Consider the following 17,467-nt stretch of genomic DNA (forward strand, 5'->3'; position numbering starts at 1 on the left):
TTGTGTATTTATTGATGAAGTAACAAAGAAAATAAATTATGTTATCAATATTCCTTATGGCCATGACATCCAACGTTTATTAGGCTTTATATGTATATATATATATATATATATATATATATATATATATATATACATATATATATATATATATATATATATATATATATATATATATATATATATATACATATATATATATATATATATATATATATATATATATATATATATATATATATATATATATATATATATAAATATATATATATATGTATATATATATATATATATATATATATATATATATATATATATATATATATATATATAGCCTATATATATATATGTGTGTGTGTGTGTGTGTGTGTGTGTGTGTGTGTGTGTGTGTGCATTGACTGATTATTACCTTATTACTATAGATTTTAGGGTGAGCAAATTCTAATATGATACGATGTGTCCTCTGATGGAAAAAACTATAACTGTGAAGGCTAAATCTCCTTAGTTCGATGGGGATAATCTAGAGAAAAAGAAGGAAAAGACAGAGAAAGAAAGTAGAGTAGCTTAAAAACTGAAAGTGCCTGGTTGGAATATAAAACCCGTAAAGTGCCATATAATCACCTATTGGGGAGAAAAAAATTGAATACTATACGAGAAAAAAAAATCCAGGAAGCAGCAACAGACATAAATAATCAATATTGTTTCCTGAATGATGTAATGGGAAATGTAAATGAAAAAAACTGCTATCAGATGGCTATAACGACTGGCTAATAGATTTCTAGACTTCTTTAAAAATAAAATTGAAATTATAATTAGAAAAGTTACAGATATATCATGTGATATTCGTCCTCTACCAGATACACAGATAAGAAAAACGAGATTTACTGATATAACAAAAGACAAAGTTGCCACGATTATCAAGAGAACAAAGAAAAAATTGTGCGATTGATTCGATACAAAGTAATTAGAGGAGGAATTTTTTTTAGTCTTGCCGACATAATTACAAGAATAGTAAATATACTAGCATCGTTGAGTGTAAGTTTCCCAAATTTGAGAAAGAGACGATAGTTACACCAGTTCTGAAAGGTGCTGTAGATTATCAGGAAGACTTATTTCATATTAATCCGTTATTTCAAAAGGGCTAGAGTATGTAATTCTTGAACATCTTGTTAGTCACTTAGAAAGAATCGAATCACTACCAGACAACCAGTTGGCATACAGAAGATTAGGCCTTATACTTTGCGTTGACAGCTATTTGCTCTGTTGGAAATGATAGCCGAGAACAGATGTGGCATTTTGATACCAATCGATCTTAGCGCTGCTTTCACGGCACGAGGCAATTTTTATCAATCTTGCTCCTCTTTTTATTGTTTTGTAATTTACTAAGTTGCACTTTGGGTAGATTGTAATAGATAGAGTTGCGGTAGTCAATCCTGGTAATAACACAGTTTATCAGAGATTTTTTACAGAATATTCATTCAGATACTTCTTTACAAAAGCAATGTTTCTAAGATTATATCCAGCGTTTCTTATAGCATTGCTTATCTGCTATCCCTAGGTCACAAACTTTACTACATATAGGGGCTGAGTTTGCTACTAGTATTTATTTGGATGTCACCCGAGTTTCTTAAGTTGTTTTTCTTTCCTATCACCATAATCTCAATCTAATTTTCTTTAAATTCAAGTTGTTTAACTTTCATCCATTCTCTAACACTGTTAAAAACCTGGTTTAAAGTTTCAGGAGTATCATCAATATCATTAGGGAGAAGTAAAATTGTGTATTATCTGCAAATATTTTGAACTTTACTTCATGCCTGTAGTACTTTTGATAGACCGATAATATAATGTAGAAAACAAGATTGGGTCTAGTACGCTTCGCTAGAATACCCCGTTTAATGGTTGATATGATGAGTGAGAGTTTCCAGTTCGTACACAGAAACCAAGTAATCTTTTAGATACTCAAAGGCTAGATTTTCAATACCGATGGACCGTAAATCATCAAGTAGCAGTTCATGCTCAAATGTATTAAAACAACACTAAGATCGAGTAATATCATGATGCCACATTTGTTTTCATTCCTCCTTTCCTGCAGATCATTTACAACAGCGCAAATAGCTGTCTCTATAGAATATAATTGTTAGCAGAGTGATTGTCTGACAATGACTAACAAGTTTTCTCTTGGAGATTGATTGATTGATTTAAAGTTTTCAGGCATCCTGACATCTAAGGTCATTGACGCCATTTCTTTAGGAGTCAACTTCGTATAATAATTCATTTCTTTTCGTGAAATTATCAGTTGCAGCCTATAGTTAACCCCCAATAACTGAAATGTGTGTATACGTTAGCCTATCTACTTTTAGGTCAACAATCTCTGGCGAAGTTACAAAGTCTCCATCTGGCTCATACCTGAATGTTCTGGTTCAGCAACTTTAGCATCTTGTTCAGGAATTGCAGCTTCACACGCAGCAAAAGGTTTTTTTTCTGTTTCACTACTTTTCTCGTTACAGGAATCATCTTATGCATTTTTTCACATTTCTTCTTTATTAATGGCTGCACTTCTTAATATATTCAGCACAGAGTAATTCCATTCGCTTCTTATTTTCATCGGTGATGAAAATAGAGCGACACATTTCATGTAATACCAAATACACAAGAGTCACATCCTATCCTTTCTTTATTTTCTCCTTTTACAGATTTACATGCAGAATAGGGAAACGTTTTCCAGCCATAAAGTAAACGGGTGCGTTGAAACATGTATTTTTTTACTGATAGTTTATCATTTATGAACAAACTAATTTCAAGAGAAGTCTTAATCATTCGGAGAGAGAGAGAGAGAGAGAGAGAGAGAGAGAGAGAGAGAGAGAGAGAGAGAGAGAGAGAGAGAGAGAGAGAGAGAGAGAGCATAAACATTATGCTAGCCTATTGGTAACAACTCTTGTTCTTGTTTATATAATTTAACAATATCTTTTTTTTTTCTTAATGTAGATATGTAGAGAATAATTCACCTCTCACCTGTACGATACATTTTGCAAAATGATTTGAAAAGTAAATCACAAACATTGTATGCCAGACACATGAAATAGAGAAATATTACCTTTGGGTAAGAAATATGATGCGACAATTTTGTCATCATACATAATAGCTAACATTTGGAGGGGCGACGGTGAGGGTTATTTCCTGGGGGCTTTTATCATTGTATGCCGCTAAGACTGTGGTGACTAGAGGGCCTCATGCCCTCATCTCTCTCTCTCTCTCTCTCTCTCTCTCTCTCTCTCTCTCTCTCTCTCTCTCTCTCTCTCTCTCTCTCTCTCTCTCTCTCTCTCTCTGGCCTAATACTAAGAAATGTCACATGGGAAGACATTTTAGATAATATATAAAACATATGGAAGTGGGGAAGAATTCTATGGAATTGATAAAAGCGTCTAAGGTATTTTCCAGATGTGTCATTTCGAACGATCATTTTGATACGAGTCAAAAATCTTTGTGAAGGTGCTTGTGCCTTAAAGCCATTTTGGCCTTTTGTGTTCTATTCACAACTAAAGGAACCTTGTAACTATAGATTAATTTAGAAACGAAGAATTTTCTTAAATCTTTTTTTTTTTTTTCTACTTTGGTTTTTCCTAATGTATAATATACCATAGTTGCCCTTGATATTTCTATATTTTCGTTTCCACGCTTTCCGTTTTCGTCTATCAAGATACGGTTAGACTATGGTAAAGTTGCCGACAGTATATAAAGTACGCCGTGCTTTCGTGGCGTCACAGCGGTAGAAAAGTGAGACAAAAGACAGGCGCTGTGTAGGCTAGTTCTTCCTTGAGCTATATTTCGAGATAGAATACTTACACAATTTATTTCAACTCTCAGTTATCAACTCATGTCTGATTTGTTTAAGATATATTTATCCACCATGCGATCTCTTTGCTAAATACTCTTTTAATTGTTTCATTTTTTGTATGCCAGGCAGTTATGGCTAGTCTTGTGTATGTTCCCCCTGGAGTCACAAGATTGTTCCTTGTATTGTAAGTAGAAAACCTGCATAAACCTCACTCACTACAAACTTATCAAGCCTGTGTGAAAGTCCCAATATGGCACCTCAAGATGCGTAGCTTTAGCAAATTGATGCTCGCTTGACTGGTTCCTGGTCCTAATTGCTCACTTCATAAAATAAGTTTGCGGGCACTCTATCACATTATAGATAGGTACAAAGCTTCTAAGCTTATTCTTGTTATTATAATTAAGCTCATTTTATCTTTACAATAAATAAATTGATAAGGAAATTCTCAATCTTTACTTTTGTTCCGTTCTACCTTGAAATCAACTAGAATAACACCTGGCTATGATCAGTTTTGGCAACCTATTGTGGCCAGTTTGGACTTTTTAAATTATTCTTTCATGTGCATTGCCCTACTTATAAATGCAACCAGATCCCTGCTAGGATTTTGCAACATACCTACACTTATGTCTAGTTTCATTAAATGTCCTAATTTTGGGCATGAAAATAAATATTCAGTAGTATACCCTCCATCTTTGCAAAGATTATACAAATTATCTGCAGATTTTACCCTAAAATTTCTTTTAAATCAAGCATATTTAATCTTGCCGTCATTACAAGTGTTGTCTTTTCCAGATCCATTTCTCTGATATAAGGTTGTGGGTTATTGCCTTCTATAAATATTAATTTTCTCATCACTTTCTTCTTTTCTTCAATATTTTCTTCTGTTTTTCCATAATTCTTTTCTTGATTTCTTTTTTCAGAGTCCTTTTCCCCAACTTCTTATTTCTTCAAATTCCCTCCCATATTTACAACAGATTTCTTCTATGCTCTTACTCCAACACTTTCCATAAGCGTTCTTCAACTGATCCTCAATTATCTCTCTTACTAGACTTTTTCTTTATCTGAGTTTATGATGTTGTGGAAGAGAATTAAACTTTTATATTCTATTCTGCAAGACACTGGCCATATTCCTGTTTCTGCAAGGATGCCCCAGTATGGCGTACTTGCAAGTTGTTCATACTTATTCCTTATTATCCTATATTGAAGGTTTTCCAGATCTTTCATATCTTTATCTCTAATTTCACTCCAGGTCTACACATTAGCAAATATTGTTGGTACTACTACTGTTTTATATATTTTCATTCTCACTTCCAATGACATTTTTTTCCTATTTTTCTCATATCTCCATATGTTAATATTCCTTCCTATGGGAAACATGATATCATCTACAAATACCTATGATTCAACTTCAATATTTCTTATCAACGTAATATTTTCTATCTACTAATGCTATTCACTTTGTCAGTCACGATACTGCATAGGTTGGGTCCATATCTAGTTCCTTGTCTCACTTTTCCTTCAATCTCTATGTTTCCTGTTGTACCTGCTGGACAGTTGATGACTGCTCTACCTTTTTCATTCATTTTCTTAACTACCAGTGCTTCCTTCCATCATATCCTTTTTCCAATTTCTTTAATGCAATCTTTCAGGTGAAGCTTATCAAAGAACTTGTGTGCATCACAAAACCATACCTACGTTGAGCCTCCCAAATAGGCATTATAGTCGATTACTGCATTCAGTGTTAGCAGATGATTAGCCGTCGACCTTCCTTCAATGCCTCCACACTAGAATCTACTCATCTCTTCCTTAGAGAGGAGCTCAAGTGAAGCTGTTTGACCTAGGAAATTAGGAATCTGACCATTCGCTCGTGAGCCGTCCTAGTTGAAGTTGCACCTGCTGTTACGGCCTTGAATTCAGGTTCACCCCTGGACCTTTCCCCCTGAAACCAAACGTTCTAAGATGAATAAGGAGGAGAGGACACTTGGAACCTGAACCAGTGACCCTGATCAGCCAAGCAGCAAGGGACATATATAGGTGTGGGCCGACCAATTGGAAAAGTGCTATACTGCACCTACGACACTGGCATTTTCTGGACAAAGGCTCTTCTATTACTAAACGTTCATGTGAATACAGATTATGGGTGGCCATATAGCAACCCGTCCCCTTTTAGCCTAAGTATCTTACTTTACATTAATCAGTTCAGTTTTGGCTTTATAATATTCAGACTGTGTGCGTGGAATTCAGTGTACTTGAGAATATTTTGGGGAGATATTTTTCTTTATAGAGTATTCAAGTCTCAGGTCACTGATCACGTATCTGACCTTGTGGTGTACCTTATCTTAGTTATGGAACTTTGCAATAGACCTCAAGTCTTAGTTTAGGAATACAGTTGAATAACCCCCGCCTTATTTACCTTGCTGGGTATTTCTAATTTGTTAATTAACTCAATTTTATGTTTATTGTGCTTTTGATTTATTTACATTTGCTCTCATGTTAAGATGACCTCTTCCTTGGAGTTGTAATTTTGTATAATTGAGAGAATAGATTAGGTTATCATAACTCGTAATCTTGCTCCTTTCATTTGAGTATTTTTGCATTACCAAAGTGAAAAGAATAATCAATTATTGGCTCAGAATAGGCCCTAGTAAGTGTATTTAGAGTCAGTGATTATACCAGAAGTATCATCGAAACGAGGAAGATAAACTATGAGTGATAGAGGTAAGCGATAATAGTGAGTGTACTCTTTTACATACTGCCAAGGTGAAGATCCTCATTTTTTTTAGATTATTGTTACAATACTGATCCTTTGCTGCTCTCAGCGAAATTGTCCGTAAAGTTCAGCATCTCACTAGGATTGCTAGGACGAATCCAAAATAGAGCCTAAGAATAAGCCCTAGGAAATTTAAAGTAGAGTCTTAAAGATTTTATTTTTGTGTGGCGTTAATTTCTCTGGATGGAAGAAGCAAGCAGCAAGTAAAGGTTTGCGAACTACACCACCAAATGAATTTGCCCTGATGGCATGCTAGAGTGTTGGTGCTCCTATCCCACAAGAGCAAGGGATGCCCTTCTTACAATCTCCATTGTTGTACAGAAATCCCTTGATTACGGTCAAGAAGTTCGTATGACTGGCCTTGATTTTAGTGTTGCCTTTGACCGTGTTAATCATGAGGGCATTGTTTTCAAACTCAAAGAGATGGGAGTGGGTGAGTCGTTTCTTAGCATCATTATTGAATTTTTAAGTAATAGATTGTAAAGAGTTGCTGTTAATGGGCATCATAGTGAGTATAGAAATGTGATATCTGGTGTTCAACAGGGTAGTGTTCTTGGCCCATTACTTTTCATACTATATACACATGGCATGTGGTTTAGCCTAGAAAACAAGCTTATTGCATATGCTGAATCCCTTGACAGAGATCTTGCTAAAATTAATGCATGGTGCAAATTATGGGGTATGAAGTTGAATAATAAAGTATGATTGTAAGTAGGTCAAGGACAGTGGTTCTTCAACATCTGGATCACGGCATTGATAATGTTACTTTAACTTTGTATGACTTTTAAAACTCTAGGTGTGATTCTCGACAGCAAATTTACTTTTAAGAAACACATTAGGTCTGTGTCTTCTTCAGCTGCACAAAAAAAAAAAAAAGGCTTATTGAGAAAGTCTTTTCAGATTTTTGGTAATCAATCTATTCTGAAGAAGTGTTTTAGTTCCTTCATTTTGAATATTGTTCTCCTATCTGGTCTTCAGCTGCTGATTCTCATCTTAATTTGTTGGACAGAAACTTACGGTCTATTAAATTTCTTATTCCTGATCTAGATATTAATCTTTGGCATCGTCGTTCAATTAGTTCATTATGCATGTTACATAAGATTGTTCATAATTCTGAGCATCCTTTACATTCGGATCTTCCCGGACAGTTCCATCCTGTTCTTAATACTTGCCATACAGTTAATTCTAATAGTATGACGTTATCCATCATGAGGCTCAATACTACACAGTATTCTAAAATTTCTATTCTAGCTGTGACCAAGATATGGAATGATGTTCCTAATTGGGTAGTTGAATCAGTAAAACTTCAAAAGTTCGAACTTGCAGCAAATGTTCTGATGTTGAACAGGCTGACATAAGTCTTTTTATAGTTTATATATGAAATACCAGTTTTAATGTTGTTAATGTTTTAAAAATGTTTTATTTTAATTGTTCATTACTTCTTATATCTTTTATTTATTTCCATACTTCCATTCCTCACTGGGCTATTTTTCCCTGTTGGAGGCCTTGGGCTTATAGCATCTTGCTTTTCCAACTAAGGGTGTAGTTTAGCTAATAATAATAATAATAATAATAATAATAATAATAATAATAATAATAATAATAATAATAATAATAATAATAATAATACAGTATAATGGGGAGGCATTCCCTGATCATGTTTCTCACTCAGTCAAAAATCTTTTCTCTTCATAATGGAACAGGAAATAAACACTTTATTCAAACTGGACATAAATAGTAAGTAGTGGGTTGACTAATTTACCAGATACCCATTGAGATACTACTGCTAGGGAGTTATTGGGTTCTTTGTCTGGCCAGACAGTACTACACTGTATCCCTCTCTCTGGCCATGGATAATTTTTTCTTTGCATACACATACACCGAATGGTCTTCCCTATTTTTTACACATTCTCCTCTATCCTCATACACCTGTCAACACTGAGAATACCTAAAAAGTCTTCTTCACTCAAGGGGTTAAATACTGTACTTTAATTGCTCAATGGCGATTTTCCTCTTGGTAAGGGTAGAAGAGCCTATAGCTATGGTGAGAGGCTCTTCGAGAAGGACACTCCAAAACATTGTTCTCTAGTCTTGGTAGCAGCATAGCCTCTGTACTATGGTCTTCCACTGTCTTAGGGTAGAGTTCTTTTCCTTGAGGCACACTATTCTATCTTACTTCTCTTCCTCTTGTTTTTAAAAGGTGTGTTGGTTAGGCTTAATAGAAGGGCCATGGGTGTCTGGTGGTTTACCAAGAGGTTATCTTTTCTTAATCTATTTATTTATCTTTCTCACAAGTATTCATTTTCAAGACAATTCTTTACTGTCCTCCCTTCAGTTGAAGTGGCTATTCTGAAGGGTACTTAGCCTTGCATGGTGTGCCGGCTCCACCATGTTGACCTATTTTATCCACTTTTTTATCTTTAATCTGCGTTGTACCAGTCACTTATATATATATATATATATATATATATATATATATATATATATATATATGTATATATATATATATATATATATATATATATATATATATATATATTATATATATATATATATATGTGTGTGTGTGTGTGTGTGTTGCTTTTGTTATCATTATTGTTAAGTGGTTTTTAAGAATGATGAATCTTTTTTATTGCTTTTAATTTTATCCTGTCTGGAGACATTGAACGAAATCAGGGACCTGTGCGTCCTAGACTTCCCCTGTGTCTTCTCATAAGTCCTGCTATAAATGTGGATGTCATGAGATTCAGGTAATAAAAGTTTGTGGCAGGCATAACAACTTCTATTTGTGTTCGATCTACCGGAACCCAGACAGAGATGATTCTGTCTCTGATTGTCTTCTTACCATTATGGCTAAGATACGAGAAGATGATAGAAAGGCCTCTTTTGCTTTTTCTTTTAGTGATTTTAATGCTCACCATAGGAATTGGTTAAGTTCTGTTTCTCCTACTGATCTCCACATAGCTTAAGAGCTTTGGACTTTGCCCTCTGAATCAGGCTGTAAACAAATCAAAAGCGAAGCTACTCACAGGTCTGATAACTGCTTGGCCCTAGCATACACTGAGAGGTAAAGTTGGTTCTCCAGTTAAGACATCTGATCATGCCTTTTTTATTATTAGTGAAGACTAAGCTTTTCATTAGTAGTGAAAACCGATCAGTCTGTTCCTTTAAATTAAATCACAAGCAGAATGGAATGGCCCTTTGAGTGATCTTTTGAGCTTGAATTGTCCATAATTTTATAATAGTGGTGAGCCTCTTATTCCTTTAAATGAGAATCTAGTCAACCTAATTGATAGATATACTCCTTCTCGTGTGCTAAGGTACCAAGTGAAAGACAAACCCTGGTTCAATGATGATTGTATACGTCCCTATTTTGAGAAGCAGGAGGCCTATCATCTTTGGAAAGGTAACAGATCAGACTTGACTTGGAATAACTATACCCAGTTAAGAGCTGTTGCTCAGAGAGTTTATGCTTCAATTTAAAAAAATACAATTTAACCTTAAAAGGAACCCTTTCTGGCACTCACTGTCCAAAGCAAAAGCAACTCTTATGGCTGATGTGGTTGTCATTAAACATTAAATCAATTTCTCATTCCTGTTTTTCTGAAGCTAAACTAACTAGTTTGGCTTTTAGATCTCTTGAAATTGAAATTCTCTTGATGGACCTTGATGCTTATGGAGGTGTAGACCCAAATAGTATTTTTCCTTTAATTCTTTTTTATATTAAGACTGCATATTTCTTAGTCCCTAGGTTATCTGTTATTTTCCGCAAATTAATAAGAAGAGGTCTTTTAAGCACTTATTGGAGAATTGTGTTACTCCATTATGTAAATGTGTTTGTGGTAGCTCAAGTCCAACTGATTACCTCCCAATTTCCATAACTCCCATATTATCTAAAGTTTTTTAACGTCTTTTGGTAAAATGTCTAAATAGGTTAGAAAAAGGTAATTATCTATTCCCTAGTTTGCATTTTGGCTTTCATAAAGGCCTTGGAGCATGTGATACCCCTCTTGCAATCCCCAGTGCTGTACAGCAATCCCTCGATGGAGGTCAGAAAGTTTGCATGATTGTCCTTGGCCGCGTTAAACATAAGGCCCTTGTTTTCAAACTCAAACAGTTGGAAGTCTTTTCTTAGCATCATTATAGAATTTTTAAGTAATAGATTATAAAGAGTTGTTGTTGATGGGCACCAAAGTGAGTATAGGAATGGGATATCTGGTGTTCTACAGGGTAGTATTTTTGGTCCATTACTTTTCATACTGTATAGCCTACACGCATGACATGTGTTTTGGCCCAGAAAAAAAGCTCGTTGTATATGCAGATGATGCTACTCTACTAGTATCAATTACTTCCATTGAATGTAGATCTGCTGTTGCTGAATCCCTTTATAGATAACTAGATAAAATTAGTGTATGGTGCAAAGTATGATCGTAAGTAGGTCGAGGACAGTGGCTCCTCAACATTCGGATTCTTGATAGCAAATTTACTTTTTTTAAATACATTCGGTCTGTCTCTCCTTCAATTGCACAAAAAAAATGCTTATTGGGAAAGTCGTTTAAGATTTTCGATGATCAATCTATTATAAAGAAGTGTTTAAATTCTTTGATTCTGTCTTGCTTCTGGTACTGTTCTCCTATCTGGTCTTCAACTGCTGAATCTCATATTTTTTTTTTTTTTTGGACAGGAACTTATAGTTTATTATTTTTCTTATTCCTGATTAAGATATCAATATCTGGTACCGTCGTTTAGTTAGTTCTTTGTAATGTATGTTGCATAAGATTTTTCGTAATTCTGACCATCCTTTGCATTCAGTACTATCCTGTTCGTAATACTAGGTATGCAATTAATTCTAACAGTCATGTCATCTTCATCATAAGGTTCAATACTACATAGTATTCCAGAAGTTCTATTCCAGCCATGAGCTTATTGTTAAATGATCTTCTTAATCAAATAGTAGAATCGGTGGAACTTCAAAGGTTCAAACTTACAGCGAATGTTTTTGTGTTGAACAGGCTGACGTAAGTCTCTTTTCATATCTTATATATGAAAGATCTATTTCAATGTTGTTAATCTTCCGAAAATATTTTATTTCAATTGTTCATTACTTCTTTTGCAGTTTATTTGTTTCCTTTCCTTACTGGACTATTTTTAGTTGTCGGAGCCCTCAGGCTTATAGTATCCTGCTTTTCCAACAGGGTTGTAGCTTATTTAATAATGTAAGGACACCGCTCCCTTCGTCGTCCAGAAAATCAACAAACTGCTCATTTATTTGAATTCTCCTTTCGCCACACCGTGGTTTCCCATGTATATATATTCCGCTCTATCAGAGCTACATTTTGACATATGTATCATTTCATTACATGTTTCTGTTAACTCATAATTCGTGTCCTTACAACAACAACAACAACAACAATAATAATAATAATAATAATAATAATAATAATAATAATAATAATAATAATAATAATAATAATAATAATAAAAGCTGATACAACACAATTCATTTAAGTTAAATACAAATCAGCCCCATTGATTAAGTTAGATTCCCCAAATGAGATTTTCAGTCAGGAAATACTTGAACTTTTGATTTGCTTACTTGATCTGTGTGGAGTTGTCATTTTTTCCTTTTTGAAGATAGGTTGGTCAGTCGCTCTTGTGATATGGAGGGCTTCAGACGTATTTTTTTTTTTTTTTGATTAATTTCAGTATTGAAAACTACTTTTGAGAACTCGCGATGATAAGCAGTATCGTGTATGCAACGCGCATGCATAAAAATGCATCACTTCCAAACTGCAGTAAAGATTCTGGAGTGTCTTTATAGCAGAGGAGCTGTATTCCTTCCAGCTCGCAGTAGCATAAGGAAATAAATAATTCCATTATATAACTGAACTATCACATCGTTATCACAATATTTGTGCAAAGTCAGAACGTCTCTCTCTCTCTCTCTCTCTCTCTCTCTCTCTCTCTCTCTCTCTCTCTCTCTCTCTCTCTCTCTCTGAAGTCTTGAAACTGAACACAGCTGTCTTTCATATTTTGTTCACGATCTTTAAAATTGGCGAACTCTGTTCACTTCTTGTTCTGCTATCATCTGCTGATTCTTTAGGCGCCATTCTTATCTTTGTTCATGCAATTCGTATACCTCTTTCCACAGTAGGTCTATTCACCAACTCATTTAATTGCATTATGTTTGATTTCGTCATTTTCTAAAGTTCACAAATTTTATAAGCCATTTTAAATCACAAGACGATTGATGAAACCCCGATTTCAGATCCACTGGTGATAAAATTGGGCGAGCTACCAAAATGTAGGAAAGATATAAGAAAGAATTATTAGAGAGAGAGAGAGAGAGAGAGAGAGAGAGAGAGAGAGAGAGAGAGAGAGAGAGAGAGAGAGAGAGAGAGAGAGAGAGAGAGAGAATTTACAACAAAGTTAACAGAAACAATTTCCCTTTTTAAAAACAAAATTTTTATTTTACTCATTGATTGGATGGACTCCTGATATGGCCGCTCCTTCTGTTAGACATTTATGCGATAAGAGTGGTTTCTTAATAATTCTTATGACTGTAGTATATTATGTCTTAATAATGTTCATGTTTGTAATATGTTATGATGTCTTAGTCATTTACACATGTTTGCAGTACATTAGGATGCCATGTATTGCATGACCGTAACATTTTCGGTTTCAGATATTCGTTGTGTTATAAGTTAAATAAAATCTTGAAGTGGTGGTTTCCATTGTCATGTAAACTGTGTCTATTCGTGTTCTCTAATATCACCCCGAAATTGAACTTTACAAATAAACGATAGTAATTTCGTTATCAAACGTAGTCTATTTATTTAGCTTCCTACTTCAAGTAGCCTACCACTACCACGCTTGTTCTTCATTGGCGGTAAATGTCTCTTATAGAGTTTCATAAGGAGGTTCATAACTATAAAAAAGGAAACTCACAGTATATTGACATTTTGCGAAAAAAACTAAGTAGCCTATATATAAGGTAGAGTTAAAAGGACGGATGATAAAATACAAAAAGCTTCACCTTAACTGGTTAAATGTTAATAATCGCCTTGGTTTCTAGTTTATAACGCTCTAAAATATGATGCAATAATATCAAAAGTAGTATTATTGATAGTTATTCACATCATGGTTCAGAGTATGGTTAAATAACAGCTGGAGCAGCTCACCCACAACGCCAGCGTAAGAATTAATGTAAAATTAATAAACTATCCTTCCATATAATTTAAAAAGGATTTATTTCATAATTATGGGACAATGGTCGTGTATAAAAAAATACATAGTGTATGATATGAAATTATTTATCTAGATTATTCAGATTATGTTAACTTTAAATACGTACATGGCAACTTTAACTTTGGCATCAATTGAGTTTAGGTGACGTCACAGTTTACCATAACATGTCGGGGTGTGTATACGTCATGTCAAAGGCTCCGTGATAATTTGGTGAAAATCTAAGTGTTTATGTGTCACTAGTGCATGTTTCATAGGAAATAATTTACTAAGTATGGAAGACAAAGATGTGCACATTGAACGGCTCTCAAGAGAATGCGAAACGTTAAAAAAAGAGTTGGAAAAGTCCATACAAGAACGAGATGTTTTGTTGTGTGAAGTCAATCGTCTTAAGTTTGAACTTCAGATGTCTGATTTAAAGAGATTAAAAGAAGAGGAAGCCCGTGAAGTCAGGTAAATCATGTTATCAACTTTTTCTTTGCTATTAATTAAAGTGCGATTGTTGTGGATGCATGTCAGTTGATATCTTAGGAAATACAGGACTAAGTTAAGACAGCTGAGAAGCAGATCTGACTGACTGGGCTGGAGGTGGAGGTGGAGGTGGAGGTCGTCGTTGCGAGGAGGAAGAGGAACAACGTCGTCTCGTGCCCAGGCATTTCCTCCTCCCATAGTAAACAGTGTGTAGGGTATCAAGTTTTATTAATACCTACCGCCGACTAATTACGATGATCTCTATGAATGAACATGCTTTGGAATTAGGAATAGAAGGGAGCCAACTATTTATCGGACCCTGGGACGGAAGTAGGAAGGTAGTAGTAACCTTGGGTTGGGATCAGGATTAACTAATAATCCTGATATTCTCAGTCTAGCATAGCCAAATTATATCGGTTCATTTTGTTACATCAATTCCACTGTAACTGCAGGGGACCATGTCGCCCTGTATTTGTGTAACAAACATAAGTTACTATATGTAACATGATTGTCATAGTTATGCAATGTTCCATTGCTGAAGTAGTCATGGTAAGATTAAAGTACAGTACAATATTTTAGTATTTGTTTACAAGAGCACACACTCCATTTACTCCAGAGATATGCAGCCCTCCAGTGCTCCTCTTCCTGTACAATAATTAGAGGTTCTTTAAATGAGGGGAAAGCAAAAAATAGCATGATATGTTGCACAAGGGGGGAAGGGGAAGGGTTCGGCAGAGGAGGTACCAAACGACCTGGAACTAACATCGTCAACGTAGTCAATCTAAGAGAAGTTTGTGACGTCAGCATATATTTGGTATATATACTCAATTAGGTAAAATTACAGTTTCAACCATGATGGGGAAACTGGAATAAAAATATATTTGTTGCATCAGAAATAGTGTAGTTTCAACGGATTTAACGTTTATTTTGACCGCAAACCATCCGATTTAGAGATTTACTATGTAATTGGAGTATTTTTGTAGTGAATTACAGGGCAATGTAACCTAGGAAAAAAACTACTGTTTCTTATAGAAAAAATTACGCTCTTCAAAAATGACACTCGTTTCCATCGCAAATGAATAGTTTCAGAAATATATATACATCTATATCCTACGATAATGGGGGACCCCCCAGTGGGAACTCGGGGTTTTGGGTGGGGAAAACATACTGGGGAAACGGTATATAATTGTTTTCCTATAGTAAATAACGTGAATTAACCGAATTTGATGTTCATTTCAATCGGAAACAAACAGATCAACCAATTCGGATAACTTTGAGTTGCACGGTGTCACTTCTCTTACGAACGAACGATAACATTAGCAACGTTACCAATAATGCACAGTGTTACCAACGTTGACGTATGGTACACAGAGTTACCAACGGCACGCTGACATTACTAAAGATAGTAATGATAGATATTTCCATATGTATTTTAAATAATTTCTCCATATAAGTTTTACTCAATATATAAAAAGTACAAAAAGGGCACAGAACCTAACAAACCCACCTAACCTAGCCTAGTAGTATGACAGGTCACAAAATAACATTTGATCTACATCGGACGTTGGCAGCACTGGTTACTGTATTTTTTCATGACACAATCTTTGTAACGGCACCTCCAAAGTTTATCCAGATATACTGTTTTGTATTTTCCTCCGGTTATTATAATTTCAAGAAGGTAATGTATGGAGAAGAAAAGGCTTGTTTTATGTTTATATATCGATTCCCCAGTAGGTTTTCCCCACCCAAAACCCTGAGTTCCCACTGGGGGTCCCCCATTATTGGAGGATATAGATGTATATATATTTCTGAAACTATTAATTTGCGACGGGACGAGTGTCATTTTCGAAGAGAGCGTAATTTTTTCTATAAGAGAAAGTAGTTGTTTTTCTAGGTTACATTGCCCTGTAATACACTACAATAAACCATAATTGGAGTTAAAACAACAAGTTTTTCCGTGTTATTGTTTTTGTTTCATATTATGTTGTAATGCAGAAAGACCCTACTTCATCCTAACAATTATGGGGGACACCAGGTGGGAACCGGGGTTTTGGGTTGGGGGGGGCGTCAAATGATATTTGCAATAAATGAATACTTATCCTTCCACCATCCCTCCCCCTATACCCCTACCTAGCCCTACGGGGGGGGGGGGGGGGGGAGCTGCGACCCCCCCTTAAGGCCACAGTGATTTTCAGGGCACTACTGAACCTAATAAACCCACCTAACCTAGCCTAGGGGCCGTGTACCCCTACCTAGGCCTACCGGAGGGGGCTCCGCCCCCCCCCCCCCCCTGCAACCCCCCCTTAAGGCCACAGTGATTTTCGGGACACTACCGAACCTAATACAACCACCTAACCTAGGGACCTGTACCCCTGCGACCCCCCCCCCTTACGGCCACTACCTAACACATCCATCAAACCAAATCCAAAGTAATGGTACTGCTGTATACATCGTTATAGTATCACCATTTTAATATACTCTGTAAATTAATGAAGCTTACCTTAAACTGTTGGTTCATAAAGATGTGCTGGTGCTTTGAGAAAACGTGAAGCCATTGCGAAGGTTCCTTGACATGCAGGACAATTTTTATTTTGTAAAATTAAATTGTGTCTCTGGCACAAATCCACTAGTTTTTCAATATTCCCCGAATAAGTTACAACAAATTCATTGTAAGTTAGGAAACAGGACAAGAAGATGGAATTTCAACTTCTTGTGCAACATGAGATGACGTGCTTGCTATGGTCTCCATGTCTAAGAACGAAATGAAATGCTTGGGTAAGATAATGTATTGTCGCGCTGTGATTGGCCAAACATGTATGACGTCATAGTGGATAGGCGCTGTGATTGGCCAAACATGTAAGACCTCATAGTGGACTAGTTTGTCTGCGGATTATAGTGCTTACAGGGCTCATTTTAGCAAAAACTAGACACAGTCAACAATAACAACAGACTTAGAAAAAATCTGGGAGGAAGACATGAGTAGCGTGAGTTTGATCGTCGATATATAAAGAACTAGGCATTTGCGATAGATAATATTATACAGAAATACTACAAAAGACTTGCTTTACTCGGGAAAATTATTAATATAATAGATTTCCCATAATGGTTGAAACTAATAATACCCTAAATTAAAAATGGAATAATAA

At 35.3% G+C, this 17,467-nt stretch overlaps 1 protein-coding gene across 1 annotated transcript in view; it reads left to right on the forward strand.

Annotated features, from left to right (window-relative positions):
- The first annotated feature begins 14,000 nt into the window (after positions 1-14,000).
- The window catches only part of siz (Brefeldin-resistant Arf-GEF family protein schizo), a 389,510-nt gene continuing 386,043 nt past the window's right edge, over positions 14,001-17,467 (forward strand). Inside the window, exon 1 of the mRNA XM_068376730.1 lies at positions 14,001-14,303. Within this exon, the coding sequence (XP_068232831.1) occupies positions 14,125-14,303 (179 nt within the window). The 5' untranslated portion in view covers positions 14,001-14,124. The remainder of the gene's footprint in view (positions 14,304-17,467) is intronic.

The sequence above is a fragment of the Palaemon carinicauda genome, chromosome 7 (genome assembly GCF_036898095.1).
Source record: "Palaemon carinicauda isolate YSFRI2023 chromosome 7, ASM3689809v2, whole genome shotgun sequence".
Lineage (NCBI taxonomy): Eukaryota > Metazoa > Arthropoda > Malacostraca > Decapoda > Palaemonidae > Palaemon > Palaemon carinicauda.